General features: G+C 46.5%; 2 protein-coding genes across 3 annotated transcripts in view; both read right to left on the bottom strand.

The window, feature by feature from the left end:
* slc25a42 (solute carrier family 25 member 42) overlaps positions 1–19518 on the bottom strand; it is a 35981-nt gene extending 16463 nt beyond the window's left edge. Inside the window, exons 1-6 of one of the 2 annotated variants that reach the window (XM_046321586.1) lie at positions 18924–19518; positions 16782–16830; positions 12201–12345; positions 1753–1867; positions 1626–1651; positions 792–958 (exon numbers count right to left, since the gene is read on the bottom strand). In XM_046321586.1, the coding sequence (XP_046177542.1) occupies positions 792–958; positions 1626–1651; positions 1753–1867; positions 12201–12284 (392 nt within the window). In that variant the 5' untranslated portion in view covers positions 12285–12345; positions 16782–16830; positions 18924–19518. The remainder of the gene's footprint in view (positions 1–791; positions 959–1625; positions 1652–1752; positions 1868–12200; positions 12346–16781; positions 16831–18923) is intronic. The other variant, XM_046321585.1, reaches the window with a different exon arrangement.
* A 1107-nt stretch (positions 19519–20625) lies between these two features.
* On the bottom strand, positions 20626–24996 carry armc6 (armadillo repeat containing 6). The gene is made up of 8 exons (XM_046321584.1): positions 24924–24996; positions 24451–24613; positions 24221–24297; positions 23536–24094; positions 23265–23410; positions 22144–22275; positions 21888–22025; positions 20626–21737 (listed from the first exon to the last, which is right to left on the bottom strand). Exons 2-8 carry the CDS (start codon positions 24569–24571, stop codon positions 21522–21524), a joined length of 1389 nt encoding a protein of 462 aa, XP_046177540.1. The 5' UTR covers positions 24572–24613; positions 24924–24996; the 3' UTR covers positions 20626–21521.
* Positions 24997–25562: the final 566 nt, after the last annotated feature.

The raw sequence follows: 25562 nt of genomic DNA, 5'->3' as shown, positions 1-25562 counted from the left end.
CCTGGCATCATACAATGACATGAAAATGGTGTTACATAGTGGCAAGTGGTAAAAAAAACAGTCATATCAAGCCTTGCTTGTTGATAGGTTGAATAGTTTCATTTGCTGTGGAGTGCTAGAGGGAAACGTGCACCCTTTGGGTCCTCAGGACCAGGATTACCACATGCGGTTCTGTCGAGACTAATCACAATCCTCATCATTTTTAATTAAGTGAACAAACTTTGTTTCATATTCTTGTTTATTTGTGCTAAGGAGGTCCAGTAGGTTCATATGAATAGTACTGCTGAATGTATTACAATCATGTTGGTAGGGTTGACTTGAGTTAAATATTGTTATGTTTTGGTATTGTAATGCATTCTGCAACTGGTCTCATCACCTGCTGCTTGCATTTCAATAGCTAAGTTGTTTATGAATTACACAATTGCCAGAAGGAGAGGATAAATCAGGCTAAGATGCTTTCTTGAACATCAGTCAACAGCCATATTAGTGCAGAACAACATTGCCTGGACACTTATATGTACGGTTTTGTGATGAGATTCCAAATAATATTGGAGATGTGACCGAAGAGTAATACTCCAAATTACGGAATTAAATGTGGCACATCCGTTGAGAACACAATTCTCTAAAATAGTCAGCAGATGGTGCCACAATGCGCTCGCTACTTTTCTTGCTAGGAGAATGGATAAAACAGTTAGCATTCTCCGTAGGGATTCTCTAAGAATATCTTATTCCCTATTAGGCAGGAACCTAGCCTCTGGACAAGATTAGTTTATATATGCATGGTTACTCACTTTCCCTGGAAGCCAAAGTATCCACCCAGTAGTCTCTTGTACTGCTCGTGAGCACAGAACTGGATGGCAGCGTAGGGGATGACCCGCACCATGGTAGCAGAGTTGCCCCTCCACAGGCTGAGGAAGCCATCCTTCAGGTAGGTCCGATAGATCAACCTATACGCCTCCTGGGGGTGGACCAACAGCATGGGGTCTCATCATCATCATCATAAACAGCATCTTCATCATTATCAACAGTATTACCATCATCACAAAGGTGTTTCCAGTGGTGGAAAAAGTACCCAACTGTCATACTTGAGTAAAAGTAACAATAGTAAAATTCTACTTGAGTAAAAGTCTACAAGTAATTGGTTTAAAATATACTTAAGTATCAAAAGTAAAAAAACATTTAAAATTCATTTTATGAAGCAAACCAGACGGCGCCATTTTGTTGTTGTTGTTTATTTACGGAAAGCCACGGCCACACAACATTCAGACGTCATTTACACACGGAGCATGTGTGTTTAGTTGAGTCTGCCAGATCAGAGGCAGTAAGATGACCAGGAATGTTCGGTTGATAAGTGCGTGAATTTGACTATTTTCCTGTCCTGCTAAGCATTCAAAATGTAACGAGTACTTTTGGGTGTCAGGGAAAATGTATGGAGTAAAAAGTACAATATTTTATTTAGGAATGTAGTGGAGTAAAAGTAGTCAAAGTAAAATAAAGTACAGATACACCAAAAAAGTACTTAAGTAGTACTTGAAAGTATTTTTACTTAAGTACTTCACACCACTGGGTGAATCATGAATCATCATCAAATGAATTTTACACAGTACATGGGTCAAACAACTCACCTTGGCAGAGAATCTTGCTGAGGACACTACAATGAAGGAAATAAATAGACAAAAATGTATGACATTGAAAATAAAAATAACTGATTCCTCACTATTCCAAAAGCATGTGAGAGGTGTTGCTGCCTACCTTGGAAGATGATCTTGGTTCTGTCCAGTGGGGCCACGGCAGTTTTGGCCAAGGCTCCAGCTAAGGCCCCTGAGAGGAGGGAGTTAACCACGGACCGTGTCTGGGGCTTTAGACCCTGCACAGACAGATGGATGGACGGAGAGCAGGAGGGGACAAACATGACCAAAAGGGGTCAATCAATTGTTAACGACTAACAAAAACAAAGACATTATGCATATGTAGTTCATGTAGGCCTATGAATAAGTAGTAAGAGTTTCCATACAAAACAATGTATATGACTGTCGGTGGAAAAAGAAGATTTAAGGAAGATTAAGATTTATTTAGATTTAATGAGATCAACAACATTTCCCTGCCTGTGAGTACCTTGATAGATTCATTCTAAACTAAAACTAATCCAATACAGGCATCTTGTTAACATTTTAAATACACATGTCATAACTCAGCAAGTCCAAACACCTTCAGGCTGTTTGATGTGGTTATTCCAAGCCTGCTAGCCACTCCTCCCTGTCATAATGTAGTTATCCAACTTAATGTCCCTACATGCAGGACAGCAGACCACGCCTGGTTCCACAGCCTGTCCAGACTTAACCAAAGCCTGTCCCGAGCCTCTCCCAAGCTAGCCAAGCCTGTCCCGAGCCTCTCCCAAGCTAGCCAAGCCTGTCCCGAGCCTCTCCCAAGCTAGCCAAGCCTGTCCCGAGCCTCTCCCAAGCTAACCAAGCCTCTCCCTAGCTAACCAAGCCTGTCCCGAGCCTCTCCCTAGCTAACCAAGCCTGTCCCTAGCTAAACCAAGCCTATCCCATGCCTGTCCCTAGCTAAACCAAGCCTGTCCCGAGCCTCTCCCAAACTAGCCAAGCCTGTCCCGAGCCTCTCCCTAGCTAACCAAGCCTCTCCCTAGCTAACCAAGCCTGTCCCGAGCCTCTCCCTAGCTAACCAAGCCTGTCCCTAGCTAAACCAAGCCTATCCCGAGCCTCTCCCTAGCTAAACCAAGCCTCTCCCTAGCTAAACCAAGCCAGTCCCTAGCTAAACCAAGCCTGTCCCTAGCTAAACCAAGCCTACCAAGCCAGTCCCTAGCTAAACCAAGCCAGTCCCTAGCTAAACCAAGCCAGTCCCGAGCTAAACCAAGCCTGTCCCGAGTTAAACCAAGCCTGTCCCGAGTTAAACCAAGCCTGTCCCGAGTTAAACCAAGCCTGTCCCGAGTTAAACCAAGCCTGTCCCGAGTTAAACCAAGCCAGTCCCGAGTTAAACCAAGCCAGTCCCGAGTTAAACCAAGCCAGTCCCTAGCTAAACCAAGCCTACCAAGCCAGTCCCTAGCTAAACCAAGCCAGTCCCGAGTTAAACCAAGCCTGTCCCGAGTTAAACCAAGCCTGTCCCGAGTTAAACCAAGCCTGTCCCGAGTTAAACCAAGCCTGTCCCGAGCTAAACCAAGCCAGTCCCGAGTTAAACCAAGCCTGTCCCGAGTTAAACCAAGCCTGTCCCGAGTTAAACCAAGCCTGTCCCGAGTTAAACCAAGCCTGTCCCGAGTTAAACCAAGCCTGTCCCGAGTTAAACCAAGCCTGTCCCGAGTTAAACCAAGCCTGTCCCGAGTTAAACCAAGCCTGTCCCGAGTTAAACCAAGCCTGTCCCGAGTTAAACCAAGCCTGTCCCGAGTTAAACCAAGCCTGTCCCGAGTTAAACCAAGCCTGTCCCGAGTTAAACCAAGCCTGTCCCGAGTTAAACCAAGCCTGTCCCTAGCTAAGCCAAGCCTGTCCCTAGCTAAGCCAAGCCTGTCCCTAACTAAGCCAAGCCTGTCCCTAACTAAGCCAAGCCTGTCCCTAACTAAGCCAAGACTTGTTTGAGTTGCAGTAGATCATTAAACTTGGCTTACATGAGGCAGAACAAGTTATAAATGGGCCCAGACTTGGTTAGGAGACCGACCCAGCTAAGCATACAGGACTATTCTTAGAGGAGCAAACGGTTAAGGGAACACTATTTGTTCACCACACAGGCTTTGAAGCACTGGACTGATGGTAATGCCGTTTTGCCATCTAAAGATCTGCCAGCGAGAGCAGAGTGAGTGAGCAGCGAGAGCAGAGAGCGAGAGACTGAGTGTGAGAGAGACAGACAGTGTGAGAGAGAGCAGAGAGCAGAGAGAACAAAGAGTGAAGAGAGCGAGTGGAGTGAGCAGAGAGAGGAGTGAAGAGAGCGAGCAGAGAGCGAGCAGAGAGCGAGCAGAGAGCGAGCAGAGAGCGAGCAGAGCGAGCAGGAGCAGAGAGAGAGCAGGAGCAGAGAGAGAGCAGGAGCAGAGAGAGAGCAGGAGCAGAGAGAGAGCAGGAGCAGAGAGAGAGCAGAGCGAGATAGAGCAGAGTGAAGAGAGAGCGAGAGAGCAGACTGAAGAGAGAGCAGAGTGAAGAGCGAGAGAGAGCGAGAGAGCAGAGTGAAGAGCGAGAGAGAGCGAAGAGAGAGAGAGAGCGAGAGAACAGAGTGAAGAGAGAGAGAGCGAGAGTGAAGAGAGAGAGAGAGCGAGAGAGCAGAGTGAAAGAGAGAGAGAGCGAGAGAGCAGAGTGAAGAGAGAGAGAGCGAGAGAGCAGAGTGAAAGAGAGACAGAGCGAGAGAGCAGAGTGAAGAGAGAGACAGAGCGAAGAGAGCAGAGAGCGAAGAGAGCAGAGAGTGAAGAGAGCAGAAAGTGAGGAGTGAAGAGAACAGAGTGAAAAGAGCAGAGTGAAGAGAACAGAGTGAAAAGAGCAGAGTGAAGAGAACAGAGTGAAAAGAGCAGAGTGAAGAGAACAGAGTGAAAAGAGCAGAGTGAAGAGAACAGAGTGAAAAGAGCAGAGCGAAGAGAGCAGAGTGAACAGAGTGAAGAGAGAGAGCAGAGAGAGAGCAGAGAGAGAGCGAGAGCAGAGAGAGAGCAGGAGCAGAGAGAGAGCAAGAGCAGAGAGAGAGCAAGAGCAGAGAGAGAGCAAGAGCAGAGAGAGAGCAAGAGCAGAGAGAGAGCAAGAGCAGAGAGAGAGCAAGAGCAGAGAGAGAGCAAGAGCAGAGAGAGAGCAAGAGCAGAGAGAGAGCGAGAGCAGAGAGAGAGAGAGAGCAGAGATAGAGCGAGAGCAGAGAGAGAGCGAGAGCAGAGAGAGAGCGAGAGCAGAGAGAGAGCGAGAGCAGAGAGAGAGCGAGAGCAGAGAGAGAGCGAGATAGAGCGAGAGAGCAGAGTGAAGAGAGCAGAGTGAAGAGAGCAGAGTGAACAGAGAGCAGAGTGAACAGAGTGAAGAGAGCAGAGTGAACAGAGTGAAGAGAAAGAGCAGAGAGAACAGAGTGAAGAGAAAGAGCAGAGAGTGAGCGAGAGCAGAGAGAGCAGGAGCAGAGAGAGAGCAAGAGCAGAGAGAGAGCAAGAGCAGAGAGAGAGCAGAGAGAGAGAGAGAGCAGAGAAGAGAGAGCAGAGAGTGAGAGAGAGCAGAGAGAAGAGAGAGCAGAGTGAAGAGAGAGCAGAGAGAAGTGAAGAGAGAGCGAAGAGAGCAGAGTGAAGAGAGAGCAGAGAGCAGAGTGAAGAGAGAGCGAGAGAGCAGAGTGAAGAGAGAGCAGAGTGAAGAGAGAGCAGAGTGAAGAGAGAGCAGAGTGAAGAGAGAGCAGAGTGAAGAGAGAGCGAGAGAGCAGAGTGAAGAGAGAGCGAGAGAGCAGAGTGAAGAGAGAGCAGAGTGAGAGAGCAGAGTGAAGAGAGAGCAGAGTGAGAGAGCAGAGTGAAGAGAGAGCGAAGAGAGAGCAGAGTGAAGAGAGAGCGAGAGAGCAGAGAAGAAGAGAGTGAAGAGAGAGCAGAGTGAAGAGAGAGCGAGAGAGCAGAGTGAAGAGAGAGCGAGAGAGCAGAGTGAAGAGAGAGCGAGAGAGCAGAGTGAAGAGAGAGCGAGAGAGCAGAGTGAAGAGAGAGCGAGAGAGCAGAGTGAAGAGAGAGCGAGAGAGCAGAGTGAAGAGAGAGCGAGAGAGCAGAGTGAAGAGAGAGCAGAGTGAAGAGAGAGCGAGAGAGCAGAGTGAAGAGAGAGCAGAGTGAAGAGAGAGCGAGAGAGCAGAGTGAAGAGAGAGCGAGAGAGCAGAGTGAAGAGAGAGCGAGAGAGCAGAGTGAAGAGAGAGCGAGAGAGCAGAGTGAAGAGAGAGAGAGCGAGAGAGCAGAGTGAAGAGAGAGAGAGCGAGAGAGCAGAGTGAAGAGTGAAGAGAGAAGAGAGAGCAGAGAGAGAGAGAGAGCAGAGTGAAGAGAGAGCAGAGTGAAGAGAGAGCAGAGTGAAGAGAGAGCAGAGTGAAGAGAGAGCAGAGTGAAGAGAGTGAGCAGAGAGCAGAGAGTGAGCCGAGAGCAGAGAGTGAGCCGAGAGCAGAGAGTGAGCCGAGAGCAGAGAGTGAGCCGAGAGCAGAGAGTGAGCCGAGAGCAGAGAGTGAGCCGAGAGCAGAGAGTGAGCCGAGAGCAGAGAGTGAGCCGAGAGCAGAGAGTGAGCCGAGAGCAGAGAGTGAGCCGAGAGCAGAGAGTGAGCCGAGAGCAGAGAGTGAGCAGAGAGCAGAGAGTGAGCAGAGAGCAGAGTGCGAAGAGAGCAGAGAGCGAAGAGAGCAGAGAGCGAAGAGAGCAGAGAGCGAAGAGAGCAGAGAGAAGGGAGCAGAGTGAAGGGAGCAGAGTGAAGGGAGTAGAGTGAAGGGAGCAGAGTGAAGGGAGCAGAGTGAAGGGAGCAGAGTGAAGGGAGCAGAGAGAAGAGAGCAGAGAGCAGAGTGAAGGGAGTGAGCAGAGAGTGAGCAGAGAGTGAACAGAGAGAGAGCAGAGTGAGCAGAGAGTGAGCAGCGAGAGAGCAGAGAGCGGAGAGAGCAGAGAGCGGAGAGAGCAGAGAGCGGAGAGAGTGCAGAGAGTGAGCAGAGAGTGAGCAGAGAGTGAGCAGAGAGTGAGCAGAGAGTGAGCTGAGAGTGAGCAGAGAGTGAGCAGAGAGTGAGCAGAGAGTGAGCAGAGAGTGAGCAGAGAGTGAGCAGCGAGAGAGCAGAGAGTGAGCAGCGAGAGAGCAGAGAGTGAGCAGAGAGTGAGCAGCGAGAGAGCAGAGAGTGAGCAGAGAGTGAGCAGAGAGTGAGCAGCGAGTGAGCAGCGAGAGCAGAGAGTGAGCAGAGAGAGCAGAGAGTGAGCAGCGAGAGCAGAGAGTGAGCAGCGAGAGCAGAGAGAGAGCAGAGAGTGAGCAGAGAGTGAGCAGAGAGTGAGCAGAGAGTGAGCAGAGAGTGAGCAGCGAGACAGCAGAGAGTGAGCAGAGAGTGAGCAGCGAGAGCAGAGAGTGAGCAGAGAGTGAGCAGAGAGTGAGCAGAGAGCGAGAGAGCAGAGTGAAGAGAGAGCGAGAGAGCAGAGTGAAGAGAGAGCGAGAGAGCAGAGTGAAGAGAGAGCGAGAGAGCAGAGTGAAGAGAGAGCGAGAGAGCAGAGTGAAGAAGAGAGCGAGAGAGCAGAGAAAGAGCAGAGCGAAGAGAGCAGAGTGAAGAGAGAGCGAAGAGAGCAGAGTGAAGAGAGAGCGAGAGAGCAGAGTGAAGAGAGAGCGAGAGAGCAGAGTGAGAGAGAGAGCGAGAGAGCGAAGAGTGAAGAGAGAGCGAGAGAGCAGAGTGAAGAGAGAGCAGAGAGCAGAGTGAAGAGAGAGCGAAGAGAGCAGCAAGTGAAGAGAGAGCGAGAGAGCAGAGTGAAGAGAGAGCAGAGTGAAGAGCAGAGAGCGAGAGAGCAGAGTGAAGAGGAGCAGAGTGAAGGGAGCAGAGTGAGGGAGCAGAGTGAAGAGCAGAGTGAAGGGAGCAGAGTGAAGAGAGAGCAGAGAGAAGAGAGCAGAGAGAAGAGAGAGAGAGCGAGAGAGCAGAGTGAAGAGGAGAGAGCAGAGCAGAGAGAGAGAGTGAACAGAGAGAGAGAGAGAGAGGAGAGAGCAGAGTGAAGAAGAGAGCAGAGTGAAGAGAGAGCAGAGAGCGAAGAGAGTGAACAGAGTGAAGAGAGTGAGTGAACAGCAGAGTGAGCGAAGAGAGCAGAGAGTGAGCCGAGAGCAGAGAGTGAGGAGAGCAGAGAGTGAGCAGAGAGTGAGCAGAGAGCAGAGAGTGAGCGGAGAGCAGCAGAGTGCGAAGAGAGCAGAGAGCGAAGAGAGCAGAGTGCGAAGAGAGCAGAGTGAGCGAGAGCAGAGAGTGAGAAGAGAGCAGAGAGTGAAGAGAGCAGAGAGTGAGCAGAGAGCAGAGAGCGAAGAGAGCAGAGAGCGAAGAGAGCAGAGTGCGAAGAGAGCAGAGAGCGAAGAGAGCAGAGAGAGAAGGGAGCAGAGTGAAGGGAGCAGAGTGAAGGGAGCAGAGTGAAGGGAGCAGAGTGAAGGGAGCAGAGTGAAGGGAGCAGAGTGAAGGGAGCAGAGAGAAGAGAGCAGAGAGAAGAGAGCAGAGAGAAGAGAGCAGAGAGAAGAGAGCAGAGTGAAGGGAGTGAGCAGAGAGTGAGCAGAGAGTGAACAGAGAGAGAGCGAGAGCGGAGAGAGCAGAGTGCGAAGAGAGCAGAGAGCGAAGAGAGCGAAGAGAGCAGAGAGCGAAGAGAGCAGAGAGCGAACAGAGAGAGAGCGAAGAGAGCAGAGAGCGAAGAGAGCAGAGTGAAGGGAGTGAGCAGAGAGTGAGCAGAGAGTGAACAGAGAGAGAGCGAGAGCGGAGAGAGCAGAGAGCAGAGAGTGAGCAGCGAAGAGCAGAGAGTGAGCAGCGAGAGCAGAGAGTGAGCAGCGAGAGAGCAGAGAGTGAGAGAGCAGAGAGCAGAGAGTGAGCAGAGAGTGAGCAGAGAGCGAAGAGCAGAGCGAAGTGAGCAGAGAGTGAGCAGAGCGAGGAGCAGAGAGTGAGCAGAGAAGGAGCAGAGAGGAGCAGAGTGAAGAGCAGCAGAGTGAAGGGGAGCAGAGTGAGAGAGCAGAGAAGAGAGCAGAGCGAGAGAGCAGAGTGAAGAGAGAGCGAGAGAGCAGAGTGAAGAGAGCGAGAGAGCAGAGTGAGCAGAGAGTGAACAGAGAGAGAGAGAAGAGAGAGAGAGCGAGAGAGCAGAGTGAAGGGAGAGCAGAGAGAGCAGAGTGAACAGAGAGAGCGAGAGAGCAGAGTGAAGAGAGAGCGAGAGAGCAGAGTGAAGAGAGAGCGAGAGAGCAGAGTGAAGAGAGAGCGAGAGAGCAGAGTGAAGAGAGAGCGAGAGAGCAGAGTGAAGAGAGAGCGAGAGAGCAGAGAAGAGAAGCAGAGAGCGAAGAGAGCAGAGTGCGAAGAGAGCAGAGTGAAGAGAGAGCAGAGTGAAGAGCAGCAGAGTGAAAGAGAGAGCGAGAGAGCAGAGTGAAAGAGAGAGCGAAGAGAGCAGAGTGAAGAGAGAGCGAGGGAGCAGAGTGAAGAGAGAGAGAGAAGAGAGCAGAAGAAGAGAGCAGAGAGAAGAGAGCAGAGTGAAGGGAGAGAGCAGAGAGTGAGCAGAGAGTGAACAGAGAGAGAGCGAAGAGAGAGAGAGCGAGAGAGCAGAGTGAAGAGAGAGAGAGAGAGCGAGAGAGCAGAGAGCGAAGAGAGAGAGAGCGAACAGAGAGCAGAGTGAAGAGAGAGAGAGCGAAGAGAGCAGAGTGAAGGGAGAGAGCAGAGAGAGAGCAGAGTGAACAGAGAGAGAGAGAGCGAGAGAGCAGAGTGAAGAGAGCAGAGAGCGAGAGAGCAGAGTGAAGAGAGCAGAGAGCGAGAGAGCAGAGTGAAGAGAGCAGAGAGCGAGAGAGCAGAGTGAAGAGAAGAGCAGAGAGCGAAGAGAGAGAGAGCGAAGAGAGAGAGAGCGAGAGAGCAGAGTGCGAAGAGAGCAGAGTGAAGGAGCAGAGTGAAGAGAGAGCAGAGAAGTGAGCAGAGAAGAGAGCAGAGTGAAGGAGAGCAGAGTGAAGTGAGCAGAGTGAAGAGGAGCAGAGAGAAGAGAGCAGAGAAGAGAGCAGAGTGAGAAGAGAGCAGAGAGTGAAGAGAGCAGAGAGTGAGCCGAGAGCAGAGAGTGAGCCAGAGAGCAGAAGTGAGCCGAGAGCAGAGAGTGAGCCGAGAGCAGAGAGTGAGAGAGAGCAGAGAGTGAGAGAGAGCAGAGAGTGAGAGAGAGCAGAGAGTGAGAGAGAGCAGAGAGTGAGAGTGAGCAGAGAGCAGAGAGTGAGCAGAGAGCAGAGAGTGAGCAGAGAGCAGAGAGTGAGCAGAGAGTGAGCAGAAGAGAGCAGAGAGCGAAGAGAGCAGAGAGCGAAGAGAGCAGAGAGCGAAGAGAGCAGAGAGAAGGGAGCAGAGTGAAGGGAGCAGAGTGAAGGGAGCAGAGTGAAGGGAGCAGAGTGAAGGGAGCAGAGTGAAGGGAGCAGAGTGAAGGGAGCAGAGAGAAGAGAGCAGAGAGCAGAGTGAAGGGAGTGAGCAGAGAGTGAGCAGAGAGTGAACAGAGAGAGAGCAGAGAGTGAGCAGAGAGTGAGCAGCGAGAGAGCAGAGAGCAGAGAGAGCAGAGAGCAGAGAGTGAGCAGAGAGCAGAGAGTGAGAGAGAGAGCAGAGAGTGAGCAGAGAGTGAGCAGAGAGTGAGCAGAGAGTGAGCAGAGAGTGAGCAGAGAGTGAGCAGCGAGAGAGCAGAGAGTGAGCAGAGAGTGAGCAGAGAGTGAGCAGAGAGTGAGCAGAGAGTGAGCAGAGAGTGAGCAGAGAGTGAGCAGAGAGTGAGCAGAGAGTGAGCAGAGAGACAGCAGAGAGTGAGCAGAGAGTGAGCAGCGAGAGCAGAGAGTGAGCAGCGAGAGCAGAGAGTGAGCAGAGAGTGAGCAGAGAGTGAGCAGAGAGTGAGCAGCGAGACAGCAGAGAGTGAGCAGAGAGTGAGGAGAGCAGAGAGCAGAAGAGTGAGCAGAGAGCAGAGAGTGAGCAGAGAGCGAGCAGAGCAGTGAGCAGAGAGCAGAGCAGAGAGTGAGCAGAGTGAGGAGCAGAGAGTGAGCAGCAGAGTGAGCAGAAGAGAGCAGAGAGTGAAGAGAGCAGAGAGCGAAGAGAGCAGAGAGTGAAGAGAGCAGAGAGAAGAGAGCAGGAGCAGAGAGCAGAAGGAAGAGCAGAGAGTGAAGGGAGCAGAGTGAAGGAGCAGAGTGAAGGGAGCAGAGTGAAGGGAGCAGAGAGCAGAAGAGAAGAGAGCAGAGAAGAGAGCAGAGAGTGAGCAGAGCAAGTGAAGAGAGCAGAGTGAAGGGAGCAGAGTGAAGGGAGCAGAGAGAGCAGAGAGAGCAGAGAGAGCAGAGAGCAGAGAGCAGAGAGCAGAGAGCGGAGAGTAGAGAGCAGAGAGTGAGCAGCGGGAGCAGAGAGTGAGCAGAGTGTGAGCAGAGAGCAGAGTGAGCAGAGAGTGGGCAGAGAGTGAGCAGAGAGTGAGCAGAGAGTGAGCAGAGAGTGAGCAGCGAGAGCAGAGTGAGCAGAGAGTGAGCAGAGAGTGAGGAGAGCAGAGAGAGCAGAGAGTGAGCAGTGAGAGCAGAGAGTGAGCAGCGAGAGCAGAGAGTGAGCAGCGAGAGCAGAGAGTGAGCAGCGAGTGAGCAGAGAGTGAGCAGAGTGAGCAGAGTTAGCAGAGTTAGCAGAGTTAGCAGAGTTAGCAGAGTTAGCAGAGTTAGCAGAGTTAGCAGAGTTAGCAGAGTTAGCAGAGTTAGCAGAGTTAGCAGCGAGAGAGCAGAGAGTGAAGAGAGAGAGAGAGCAGGGAGCGAAGAGAGTGAGATAGAGCAGAGTGTGAGAGAGAGCCGAGAGAGAGTTAGGCATAGAAAGAAGGAAAAATAGAGAAATAAAAGAGGGAAGGACTGGGGGAGGCTGTGTGGCCAGTTGAATGGACTGGCTCAGCTCATCCCACTCCTCCTCTCCTCTGTCCTCGTTTACTCCATTCCTGAGACATCTCGCACAGCGGCCAATGTAAGAATAAACAAACACACTGAAGTGGAAAAAGTAAGAGACTGGGAGATAGGCCAGTGTGTGTCAACTGTGTGTGCGTGTGACAAGAAAAGATAACCAGCCCTGACGATGAGTCATAAAATAAAATACTGACAAGAAGTCAATAGTCAAAAAACAAGATAGAAGAATGTGGCCCTGTTTGAACATAGAAGTCTCTTGTTACTGGCATTAAACCACTCCTAGAACGCTGTGAACCTTCTAAACAACAGACAGCTGTTCCTTAATATTCTAAATGATAAACACGTTGCACACCACTAGGGGGAGAAGGAGCAGAATAGAGCCAATACAGAATATAGGCTATCTTTGCCATGCATAGCCTCATATCATGGCTTTGAGTTATTTTGTTTAAGCCTACTGTTTGTCTTCAATTAAGAAATTGTTTTTAGTCCAAAATAATTTGTTCTCTTTTCCAGGTCAAGGCATGACCTTTCTCCACACAAAGGAAAGCTATTGGAAGCTGCAAAAGTTGGACTGGGAATTTAGAGTTGGGTCAATAATGGAGCCAAAGTTGAGTTTTTCCTAATCACATGACCAGATGGGGCAAAACTCCAGGCCCCAGCCAATGACCACATTAAACTACAGCTTACCTCTGTCTGGCTGTCGGAGGGCAGTGGCAGCACCTCTCCTTGTGTGAGTGGTGTTGCCTGGTGTTGCTGGACTCCATTCCCCATCCCCGTGGACTACGACGCTCACCAGCCGCTGCCCACACTCATACACACCAGCCACCTGAAACTAGGAACGGCAAGGCCCAAGGGACAAACAGAGAGGGGAAAACACATGAATGAACATGTCAATGCAGATTCTTGTCTCAAGCAACCTCTCTACTGATTGCCACTGTTTGTCAGCTGAAATGCAACACTGACAAGACACTAGAATTAATTAGGTCACACAACAACAATTACAAATGCCCCAGTGCTCCACTGTACAGATCTTTACTACAGTACGCCAAATCCCTGTAGATCAATTGACATGACAAAGAATGGGTTAACAGAGTAGAAACTCTATGGACGACAGCTCAATTATTGAATTAACTAATCAGGGCACATTAATAAAGACCCTGTGAGAGGCTTTGCCTTCAGGAGTAATGCCCCTGTCAAAGAGAGCTCTCTGTTCCACCCTTACACAACCGTTGGTGGTCTAGGCTAGCCCTGTATTTACACAACCGTTGGTGGTCTAGGCTAGCCCTGTATTTACACAACCGTTGGTGGTCTAGGCTAGCCCTGTATTTACACAACTGTTGGTGGTCTAGGCTAGCCCTGTATTTACACAACCCTTGGTGGTCTAGGCTAGCCCTGTATTTACACAACAGTTGGTGGTCTAGGCTAGCCCTGTATTTACACAACAGTTGGTGGTCTAGGCTAGCCCTGTATTTACACAACAGTTGGTGGTCTAGGCTAGCCCAACAGTTGGTGGTCTAGGCTAGCCCTGTATTTACACAACCATTGTTGGTCTAGGCTAGCCCTGTATTTACACAACCCTTGGTGGTCTAGGCTAGCCCTGTATTTACACAACCATTGTTCTAGGAGAGCCCTGTATTTACACAACCATTGTTCTAGGCGAGCCCTGTATTTACCCAACCATTGTTCTAGGTTAGCCCTATATTTACACAACCATTGTTCTATGCTAGCCCTGTATTTACCCAACCATTGTTCTAGGTTAGCCCTATATTTACACAACCATTGTTCTATGCTAGCCCTGTATTTACCCAACCATTGTTCTAGGTTAGCCCTATATTTACCCAACCATTGTTCTAGGTTAGCCCTATATTTACACAACCATTGTTCTATGCTAGCCCTGTATTTACCCAACCATTGTTCTAGGTTAGCCCTATATTTACACAACCATTGTTCTAGGTTAGCCCTATATTTACCCAACCATTGTTCTAGGTTAGCCCTATATTTACACAACCATTGTTCTAGGTTAGCCCTGTATTTACACAACCATTGTTCTAGGTTAGCCCTGTATTTACACAACCATTGTTCTAGGCTAGCCCTGTATTTACACAACCATTGTTCTAGGTTAGCCCTGTATTTACACAACCATTGTTCTAGGTTAGCCCTGTATTTACACAACCATTGTTCTAGGTTAGCCCTATATTTACACAACCATTGTTCTAGGTACCCAACCATTGTTCCCTATATTTACACAACCATTGTTCTATGCTAGCCCTGTATTTACACAACCATTGTGGTCTAGGCTAGCCCTGTATTTCTAGGAGAGCCCTGTATTTACACAACCATTGTTCTAGGCGAGCCCTGTATTTACACAACCCTTGGTGGTTAGCCCTGTATTTACACAACCATTGTTCTAGGTTAGCCCTGTATTTACACAACCAGTTGTTCTAGGTTAGCCCTGTATTTACACAACCATTGTTCTAGGCTAGCCCTGTATTTACACAACCATTGTTCTAGGTTAGCCCTGTATTTACACAACCATTGTTCTAGGTTAGCCCTGTATTTACACAACCATTGTTCTAGGCTAGCCCTGTATTTACACAACCATTGTTCTAGGTTAGCCCTGTATTTACACAACCATTGTTCTAGGTTAGCCCTATATTTACACAACCATTGTTCTATGCTAGCCCTGTATTTACACAACCATTGTTCTAGGTTAGCCCTGTATTTACACAACCATTGTTCTAGGTTAGCCCTATATTTACACAACCATTGTTCTAGGTTAGCCCTGTATTTACACAACCATTGTTCTAGGTTAGCCCTGTATTTACACAACCATTGTTCTAGGTTAGCCCTGTATTTACCCAACCATTGTTCTAGGTTAGCCCTATATTTACCCAACCATTGTTCTAGGTTAGCCCTATATTTACACAACCATTGTTCTAGGTTAGCCCTGTATTTACACAACCATTGTTCTAGGTTAGCCCTGTATTTACCCAACCATTGTTCTAGGTTAGCCCTATATTTACCCAACCATTGTTCTAGGTTAGCCCTATATTTACCCAACCATTGTTCTAGTATTTACTATATTTACACAACCATTGTTCTAGCCCTGTATTTACACAACCATTGTTCTAGGTTAGCCCTGTATTTACACAACCATTGTTCTAGGTTAGCCCTGTATTTACCCAACCATTGTTCTAGGTTAGCCCTATATTTACACAACCATTGTTCTAGGTTAGCCCTGTATTTACACAACCATTGTTCTAGGTTAGCCCTGTATTTACACAACCATTGTTCTAGGTTAGCCCTGTATTTACCCAACCATTGTTCTAGGTTAGCCCTATATTTACCCAACCATTGTTCTAGGTTAGCCCTATATTTACACAACCATTGTTCTAGGTTAGCCCTGTATTTACACAACCATTGTTCTAGGTTAGCCCTATATTTACCCAACCATTGTTCTAGGTTAGCCCTATATTTACCCAACCATTGTTCTAGGTTAGCCCTATATTTACACAACCATTGTTCTAGGTTAGCCCTATATTTACACAACCATTGTTCTAGGTTAGCCCTGTATTTACCCAACCATTGTTCTAGGTTAGCCCTGTATTTACACACCCATTGTTCTATGCTAGCCCTATATTTACACAACCATTGTTCTAGGCTAGCCCTGCATTTAGCCATCAGCAGAAAAGTTGCTGTATGGTGTTTTCTACACATTCACGGCTGCTTTGAAAAAGATCTCACTTGGAGTTTATGACAACTAAATAAAAGTAAAGGACATTTAAAAGTTTCCACCACACTGTATCCAGACTGAGCGTTAACATTGAAAGAATGAAGAGAGAGACATTTGAGAGCAACAGGCTACTTGAGTTACCCCTCTGTCTGTCTGCCCTACATCTCAGGGCTATAATAAGTTACTGGGCAACATTTCATCAACAGAAGCACCTCTGGACTGGCATAGCACAAAGCTGCTGCTGCTTTCTGGGTGAAAGGTGTCTGTCCAAGGCAGAGGCGACACTGAAGAACACCACCATACACTAGGGCCGTCATGATAAAACAAATTAACTGAGGTGATAAAACATGAGGCTGTTTTTTCAAACATTTGGATTGTTTTCCTCAAGAAATTAAGTCTGATTCATGTTTTGTTACTCAGATATATTGTGGCAAGGTATCTCGATACTGGTGACAATTCTACCAAATACAGCTCAGTGAGCTCACACCTACTCTTATATTGTGCAGGCGTACACACACACACACACACACACACACACACACACACACACACACACACACACACACACACACACACACACACACACACACACACACACACACACACACACACACACACACACACACACACACACATTTTTATTTGATGTTTTTTTCTCAGGGTCACATCGCAAACAAAGGGAATAAAATGCACCACATAAAAAAGAAAATGAGTGACTAAACTAAAATATGGAATTGGCAGTCAGACACACATAATAAAGTGTGTATACCCAGAGGGACTCCACCTCATCCTACTCTGAGAAAAGAAGCAAAGCAAGCTAAATAATCTCTGTCGAGGACATCTAGGCCAACCTACAGGTCTTTGAATTAATCATTACACTGCAAAATCACCCATTCTTGAAACCCAGACTGAACCGCCTTCTGGGAATAGCGAGGAGAATGAGGGATGAAAATAGCAGTATAGAGCGATGAGCCTAGAAAGAACAAACGGGGACTGTTGGAAGACGCGTAGTCAGTGGCAACTAATATTGGCATCCCTACAGCGTGGCCAAATACCAAAATCATTTGATTTTTTATGTGGTGCACTTTATTCCCTTTGTTGTTTGCATTCTGTCATGACAACAGAATACCTGAGGAACATATTCATGGGTTGTCACGTTACATGTCATCAACATACCAGGTCACAATAGAGTACTGTATTTTTAGTCAATTATTTCTAAGTAATCCTTTAAAAATATACATTTAATTGGACTTACATGGTAGGTGTGTTGGTACAGTAGACTACTCCCCAAACTAGTCTAGACCTGCTGTACTAGAAAGAACTGATCCCAGACCTAAAACTCATTTTCTCCGGGCTTTCTCTTGTCCCTCTGCAGCAGACATATGGTGAGCAATACGTTTGGAACATCGAATCGCAATCAAATCACATTATCAAATTGCAATACATATCCTATCGGCAACTAGGTATCGTGAAGTCCCTGTCAAATCCCAGTCCTAATGCTTTGTACCACACAAGGAGGGTCCTCGTCATCTTACCTGCCACACATCCAGGATTTCCCAGCATCTTTGCAGGAACTAGTCGTTTCTATATGACGCGGCAGTGAGGCACAGTCCATACAAAACATAGATTTAATATCTTTGAGTTGTTGTAGAGTGGACATGGTTATTTCTGCAACTGGACACGGACATTTATAAAAGATACCTTTTCCCCTCGAATTGAGAACCCTCAAATTGAAACATCTATGGCAGCGTTTTGTATAAGTAAACGTGTAATGCCCAGAAATGGAAACATACAGTGCATTCAGAAAGTATTCAGACCCCTTCCCTTTTTCCACATTTTACAGCATTATTCTGAAAATAATTAAATAAATAAAAATACTCATCAATATACACACACACACAATACCCCATAATGAGAACGCAAAACCAGGTTGTTATACATTTTGGCAAAAGTATATGAAAAAATAACTTATTTACCTAAGTATTCAGACCCTTTCATTGAGATTCAAAATTGAGCTCAGGTGCATCCTGTTTCCATTGATCATCCAACTTGGAGTCCACCTGTGGTAAATTCAACTGATTGGACATGATTTGGAAAGGGCACACACCTGTCTATATAAGGTCCCACAGTTGACAGTGCATGTCAGAGCAAAAACCAAGCCATGAGGTCAAAGGAATTGTCTGTAGAGCTTTGACACAAGATTGTGTTGAGGAAAATATCTGGGTACCAAAACATTTCTGCAGCATTGAAGGACCCCAAGAACACAGTGGCATCCATCATTCTTAAATGGAAGATGTTTGTAACCCCCAAGACTTCCTAGAGCTGGCCGCCCAGCCAAACTGAGCAATCAGGGGAGAAGGGCCTTGGTCAGGGAGGTGCCCAAGAACCTGATGGTCACTCTGACATAGCTAGAGTTCCTCTGTGGAGATGGGAGAACCTTCCAGAAGGACAACCACCTCTGCAACTCTCCGTCAATCAGGCCTTTATGGTACAGTGGCAAGACGGAAGCCACTCCTCAGTAAAAGGCACATGACAGCCCGCTTGGAGTCTGCCAAAAGGCATCTAAAGGACTCTCAGACCATGAGAAACAAGGTTATCTGGTCTGATGAAACCAAGATTAAAATCTTTGGCCTGAATACCAAGCGTCACGTCTGGAGGAAACCTGGCATCATCCCTACGGTGAAGCATGGTGGTGGCAGCATCATGATGTGGGAATGTTTTTAAGAGGCAGGGACTGGGAGACTAGTCTGGATTGAGGGAAAGATGAACGGAGCAAACTACATAGAGATCCTTGATGAAAACCTGCTCCAGGGTGCTCAGGACCACGAACTGGAGTAGAGGTTCACCTTCCAACAGGACAACGACCTTAAGTACACAGCCAAGACAACGCTGGAATGTCCTTGAGTGGCCCAGCCAGAACCCGGACTTGATCCAGATTTCTGGAGAGACCTGAAAATAGCTGTGCAGCGACACTCCCAGTCCAAATTCTAAACTGGTTTCTGCTTTGTCATTATTGGGTATTGTGTGTAGATTGATGAGGGGAAAAAACGATTTTATCCATTTTAGAATAAGGCTGTAACGTAACAAAATGTGGAAAAAGTCAAGCAGACTGAATACTTTCCGAATGCACTGCTATCACATATCTGGGGTTCAATATGCATCTAACTTACTGTACTAACACACCTACCAAATGTATGGGAATATAGGCATATAACAACAGGTTAAACACCATATAGTACATGTAACCTAGATATTCAGAATGTTTACTTATGACATATTTAGGCAGCAAAGGATTAGCTAGCTAGGATTTATATCTTCTTCCAGATCAGATGACATCATATATATATATATATATATGTATGTGTGTGTGTTGACAAAATAACAGTGACATTGGACAAGTGGCTGTACACAGTGATAAAGGCACCAGAAGTTGACAAAGAGGGGCAACTTTTCTATTCCTGGAGTGTCATCTCTACATGTATGTTAGCAAACTAGACATCTAACTAGTGACTAGCCAGGGTAACTAACCTATATATACGCACTGCAGATAATGCTAGCTACTGGATGTTGAAACAGCATCTGGTCATAGCAGGAGACCCGTTCCCTTCTATGCCGACACTGGTTCAACTGGTTGTTAATTTTATCAATAAGCAGTTACACGAGCATTGTTATCTTACCTTGTCGATATCCTAGCACCCCCTGTGGATCCTTCCGGATTTCCTTATTTAAAAAAATATAATTTACAGACGTTTTCTTTAAATATTCAGTTGGCAGCCTGTCTCCACCCTACGCCGTCCTTGAGTTTAGCGATGGCTATCGAATTGATTCTGCACACCAAAATAACTTAGCTAGCAGGGTTAGCGAGCTAGCTAAACAGCGATCTGTCACGTCAATGTTCAAAGTGTGTCCACGTTTTGAATATAAAACTCTTGAAAGTTGAACACTTTCGTGTCGCTAAAGTTTTCAGATCTCGGAGGCACTGTCTGTGACATTATTTTCTGTTTCATTGCTCCAACTATGACTTTAGTAACTGTCACCTTCCATGCTGTTCGGTATCTGCTGTGACACCACTCGCAGCAAGCTTCGCAAGGGCGAGTGCGGTGGGGTACTGGGAAGTGAAGTCATTGGGAGGTGACGGATGCTTCGATAGGTCCGTTTGAGGGGCGTTAACGTAATAAACGAAAAGCTTTTGTTGGGAATCATGAGTTTTTGTGAGTCTATGAATTTTGCAACGAAAAAATGCAAATAACAAAAGAGGGCTCACATATATAGAGTTGAAAGTTAATGTTCTGTCTGCAATGTGCAACACAAAGTGCCATGTCTCTATTTTCAGAACGTGAGTTCCCCTTATAGACGATCAATTGAACAGCAGGTGTGTTAATCAATGTATCATCTATGCACACCATGTAAACTCTCCAGGACCAGGATTATAGAGCACTGTCCAATATAGAGATGAGGTTCATGCATAACATGTTTTATCCATCTTCATCTGATCCTAGTCCCTCAAATGAAAGCGTACTGGTTGAGTACACAGATGTTCTGTTATTGCAGGTACCTCGAAATGCTTGTGTTGCTAGTTCCAACCGTGCAGTAAAACATAGCAATAAAAATGCACACATAATCAAGAAAATACAAAAACATACTTATATAGGATGAGCCATGAATACAGTATATGCATATACAGTGGGTGAAACAGTTTGTAGACATGAATGTGACCAGTGTTCCTGACTGCTGGGCAACACCTCAGACTGGTTCTACAGCTTTTATCATTGTAGGGCAGAGAGAACAGTATCATAAAAAAAAGTCTAAACAACTCATCCCCTTCTTGTCACTAACCAATGGGAGCTCAGTAAACAACATCCTTTAGTTCACTCAAACATAGAAGAGAGTCCCATACACACACCAGAGCTCAGCCCCTCTCACAATTTAGAGGTACGGTACTGTACCCACATCCAGTTTGGTTCCTTTCAGCTGCAGGGTGCCAACAGTAAAGTCATGAAAGAAAACCAGACACCAGCACACTGCCGAATGCTTCCACAGTCCATCAACAGGTGAATCTTAACATCTAAATTTAAGATTCATTTTGACTCCGTCTCCAACTGACATCAATGCATATTAAATTTTTTATTTAAATGGAAGTTAGAATTCACTCCCAAATGCATCATTGCACTTGAACTGCATGAGCATTCAGCAGTGTACTGGTGTCTACTTTTCTTTCTCCCCTCGCTCACACAAATACATGCAGACACAGGTAGAACACCCTCAAGCCAATGGACAGTCTAAATCAGACATAGGTCAGATTTCATAATGTTTTAGATTCATTTTTTGCAGCTGCAAAGAGATGACCTAGTTTAGATCAGCAAAAAAAAAATGCAGACATTATGAATCAGTTGGTTTTAATACACTGCTCACGTGCCGGTCTCTCTGAAGAAAAGGCATGTATCAGAATTTCCAGTTTCCTACTCTAACAGGAGGCAAACAGGTGGACTTAAAAATGGACACTTTAAGAGTAAAAGTGTTGCAAGGTTGGGGTCAAACTGAAGTCAATATTTGAAAAAAGGTACTCTATTTTAAATTAATTGAATTACTTACTTGAACTTCTAATTTAACCCACCCGCAGAGTATTGTTAAGGAATGTTTGGAGGGGAAAAAAACATGTTATGCACATTAAAATCTAAAATGTCCAACTCAGCAAAGAAACAATTTGGGAGTACAGGCAAAAGCCACATTACAATGAAGCTGCACAGAGAGAACGGAGTGCAAGAAAGCATGTTTGCAATCAATTAAGTACACTTCAGGACTTTATAATAGACCTGGTAAATAAAACGAAAACTTTTCAGGATTTAAAACTTCAATTCTGATGAAAGAAAATGGCTATAAAAGTGAAAATACAACTAATAACCACAAAAATATTTACAGTAAATAATAATACATTTATAAACATTACAAGTCCAACAGCTTTATCCCCCCTCTGTACTCCTTCATACAACTCTGCTTCCCAGGCATATCAGAAACTTGATGAGGCCATTTACTAGGATTAGCAGTTTTATTGACTGTGTTCAGGTGTTCTGAGTGTAGTGGTCCCCAACCCTGGTTCTGGAGAGCTGCAGTGTGTGTGAGCTTTTATTACGGCTTTGAAGTGACATGTGTCCTGTTCAAATTAGCAGTAAATTAAATCAACCAAGGTTGTTATAGCTGGGCTGGAACAAAAGCATGCACCTCCTGTACATCCTCCAGACCAGGGTGGGTGACCGAGGGCCTTTCAGACCTTAATGTCAATCTCTGGTGAGGCTGCCCTTCTTGCCCGTCCACAGCTCTCGGAGCTCTACCTGGCAGCCAAGGTCCCTGAGGGCAGCTTTTGCCAGGTCGCCACAGTCCCGGTGGGCCGCCAGAGCCTGGGCGATGAGGGCCTCTGCTCCCATCTCCAGGATGGGCTGGTTGAAGTGAGTCATACGCGCCACCAGGTTCCTCAGCAGCATACATCCCTGTTTCTGGGGAACACACACACAGAGAGAGACAGACAAAGAAAGAGAGAGAGATGGTATTACATACAGATGGCAGGCTAAAGAAGGCTTGATCACCAGTTATAGCCCTATGTAGTGCCCATGGGGAACTGATTCCTTCTTGTATCCTCGTATTACCTGCACATTGACCTCATCAGGATGGGTCTTCATAGCCAGCAGAGCCGCCAGCGCACCGCCTTCCTCCATAATGACTTGGCAGTTGTTGGGTTTGCGCAGAGCAACGACAGAGAGAGCAGCACAGCCCTGCTCACACACCTAGACAGGAGAGATGGACACAACATAAAAGCCACAAAAATGTATAACATGTTTAAACAATAAAGCCTTATGAAATAATTTGTCAAAGTCAGTCAACTGCATGAAATGAAAGGCTCACCTGAGCATTGCCCATGTGTCTGTTCATGGCGATGACGATGAGCTGTACTCCACCGGCATTTGTGACAGCATCCTTAACATCATCATTTCCTGCAATGGCCCTCAGAGCACTGAGTACCTGCCTTGTGAGCTCCTGGAAGGGACGTGAACTAGTTAGTGAGCAATTCAGATAACCACAAGTCAAAACAATCTCATGTAATAAAAAAAGACAGAAATGTCATCTGAAGTAGTCTTTTGGGGGCTCGAGCTGTTTTGCAAGGAAGAATGGGAAAAAATTTCAGTCTCTCGATGTGCAAAACTGATAGAGACATACCCCAAGCAACTTACAGCTGGAATCGCAGCAAAAGGTGGCGCTACAAAGTATTAACTTAAGGGGGCTGAATAATTTTGCACGCCCAATTTTTCAGTTTTTGATTTGTTAAAAAAGTTTGAAATATCCAATAAATGTCATTCCACTTCATGATTGTGTCCCACTTGTTGTTGATTCTTCACAAAAAGTACAGTTTTATATCTTTATGTTTGAAGCCTGAAATGTGGCAAAAGGTCGCAAAGTTCAAGGGGGCCGAATACTTTCGCAAGGCACTGTATTTTGCTTTAACCCTGAACTAGCACACCTGGGGTGTATTCATTAGGGGTCTCCCGAGTGGTGCAGTGGTCTAAGACAGAGGCGTCATTGCAGTACCTGGTTCGAATCCAGGCTGCATCACATCCGGCTGTGATTGTGCGCCACCCTATGGGACTCCCAATTGATCCAGTGTCGTCCGGGCTGACATTGTAAATAAGTATTTGTTCTTAACTGCCTTGTCTAGTTAAATAAATGTTCAATAACAACAAATAAAAAAATTGCACACCGTAGCAAAATATTCCACAAGGGAAAACGTTTTGCTACGAAAACGAGTTTCTAACTAACAAATTCAGACAGGTTCCTCCCCGTTTCGTTGCTTGCTTCTATTTGGTTTCTAGTGAAGACTAATGAAATAATTTGTCAAAAACAGTCACTTGATGACAAGTTGAATCAGGTATGCTAGTTGTGGAATAGTTCAAATACATGGAATGGCTGTGGGTCCACAAGGAGAGGTTTGAAAAAGGCTGGTCTGAGGCACTTTTGTCAGCATAACTTACCTGGGACTCATAACTGTCTGCCAGCAGGGTCATCATGAACTTTAACCCTCCCAGGTCACAGATGTCCTGACAGAACTCGTTCCTCACGGCCAGGCTGGACAGAGTGGCACACAGCACACTGAGGACAGGGGTATTCTCTGGGTGTGCTGAGAGGGAGAAAAGAAACACGGAAGAGGTGATTCACCAATAATAAAACATGTGAACCAACCATCCTGAATACTCAAAGATATCATTATCTTTCATAGCATCTTCCTTTGGACATTTCTATTACCTTTAGCAGCCTCCACAATAACTTTCAACCCATTGTGTTCCATAACAATCATCTTGGCGTGTTCATGAGCCTGTCCAAAAGGAACTCTTATGTCATCGTCAAAGGTCATGTACCGGAGGGCATTACAGGCCTCTTTGACCAGATCGGAGCGTCCAGTGTGTCGCTTGATGGTACCGGTCAGCAACGGCAGCACTCCAGCCTTCACCAAATCCTGCCTGTTCTGCTCGTGCTTCAAACAGAAATGGCGGACCGTACGGATGGCAACTAACATCAGTGCAGGGTCTGTCTGGTACATGCCAAGGATGCTCACAAGGAGATCTTTGCCCTCCGAGTCAAGGAGGTCTGGCTGGCCATCTGTCAGAGCGGCCAGGGCAGAGAGTGCGGCCAGCAGAGCCTCCTGTTCATCCAGAGTCGTTCTACAGCAGGAGATGATTGTAGGATAGGCATCTTTCTGGGCTGCCAGGTGCCTCTGAGCGAAGCCGAGAGAACACTGCTCAGTGAAGCGTTTCAGATCTGCAGCCATACTACTGTCAGATGCTATTTGAAGGGATTCAAGGGCCTGTAAATAGAAACGGTACAGAGCTGTGGCATGATGGGTGACATCCTGTACTGTGAAATGTAATGCACTTGGTGATGACTTATGTTGGTTGTGTTGTCATCTGCGCAGAACATACTCCATACCAACCTGAAGGACCTCATGCTCCTCTGTTTGGTGATCACCTGCTGTCGGCACAGTTTTCACTATACAGCTGAGGTCAACCCCTGGGGAATATGGAGGAAAAACAGTGAAGGGTGATTCATCCAGGATCAGGGGGTTTATCTTATACATTGCCTATCATACGGTTGAGTTACAATAGGCGTGTATGTTGCTCCTACAATGTCAGATTCAGATCAAATCAGGTAACGTTAGTATACCTTGAGACTCAAACTGTTCTACCGCTTCTCTTAAGGCCTCCGCAGTGTCCATGTCGAACTCATCGATGTTTTCCTTGACCACCGCATCGAAGGTCTCCTGTGTGATCCTGCGACAGGCCATGTCTGCAACGCTCAGCTCAACTCGAAGAGACGAAGACCAAGACTGAAATGCAATTAAACGATTGCAAAATCAGAAAGGACCCAACATAGTCTACTCCAAAATGATTATTGTTGTGGGCTGTGTGTTGCTGGTGACACAAACGTCAGATAGCACGCGTACTAGCTAACTACACCCGTAGCTAGCTAGCTCAACTTAGCCATCAGCACACAAAGATAGATACCGGTATCTAAGCGAACTATTTTTCAGATAGCCTAGATGCTTTAAGAAGACGTTTAGACATACGTTCCTAATGTGTTAACTTAGAATAGAATTACCGGGAACTTCACAAAATAACAGATAATGTATCACTTACCACCGCCCAGTGGCTGTGCTGCTGGTAATGGGCACGTTTGAGTGGTAAGGTAACCGACTAAATAAATGTCGTGGGGGGGGGGGGGGGGGTAGAACAGACATAGTCTGTCCAGAACAGACTATCGGAGGCACACAGCACTACATAGATAGAGTCATGACTACAAGGAACTCTATTCCACATAAGGTAACTGATGCAAGCAGGAAAAATCAGATAAAAATACACCTTGTGGAACAGCATGGACTGTGAAGAGACACCCGTACACCATAATAATGTGAGTGGAATCATACACTTTGTGTTGTGGATATCTGGTGGTGTGACAGTGTTATATGAAGTACTGTTTTGTTTTATGTGTAATATAAATGTCAATGTGTTTGGACCTCAGGAAGAGTAGCTGCTGCCTTGAATGGAGTCAAAAATGTGGTTTCTATATGTTTGAAACCATGCCACCCTCCTCTAGCCATTACCACGAGCACATCCTCCCCGATTAAGGTGCCACCAACCTCTTGTGATTCCTTCGTTTGACATGGTGGGATCTTTTGTTGTGTCAGTAAAATGAATGGAGGCAGAAGCACCTTTATGAGCAAGTATTGATATAATAACCATTATATTGAAGTAAACTTGGATTTGTAAATTTATTTC

This window comes from Oncorhynchus gorbuscha, linkage group LG22 (genome assembly GCF_021184085.1).
Source record: "Oncorhynchus gorbuscha isolate QuinsamMale2020 ecotype Even-year linkage group LG22, OgorEven_v1.0, whole genome shotgun sequence".
In the NCBI taxonomy this organism is placed as follows: Eukaryota; Metazoa; Chordata; class Actinopteri; order Salmoniformes; family Salmonidae; genus Oncorhynchus; species Oncorhynchus gorbuscha.
The sequence above is the reverse complement of the archived record's forward strand: the minus strand, read 5'-3'. Positions and strand labels throughout refer to the sequence as shown.

Excerpts from the sequence above, each read along its gene's own strand:
- armc6 (XM_046321584.1), bottom strand. The coding sequence starts at position 24,571 with ATGGCCTGTCGCAGGATCACACAGGAGACCTTCGATGCGGTGGTCAAG. Across the intron at positions 24,298-24,450 it reads AGAACAGTTTGAGTCTCAAG|GGGTTGACCTCAGCTGTATA; the intron begins GTATACTAACGT and ends CATATTCCCCAG. Across the intron at positions 22,276-23,264 it reads CAGACAGTTATGAGTCCCAG|GAGCTCACAAGGCAGGTACT; the intron begins GTAAGTTATGCT and ends CGTCCCTTCCAG.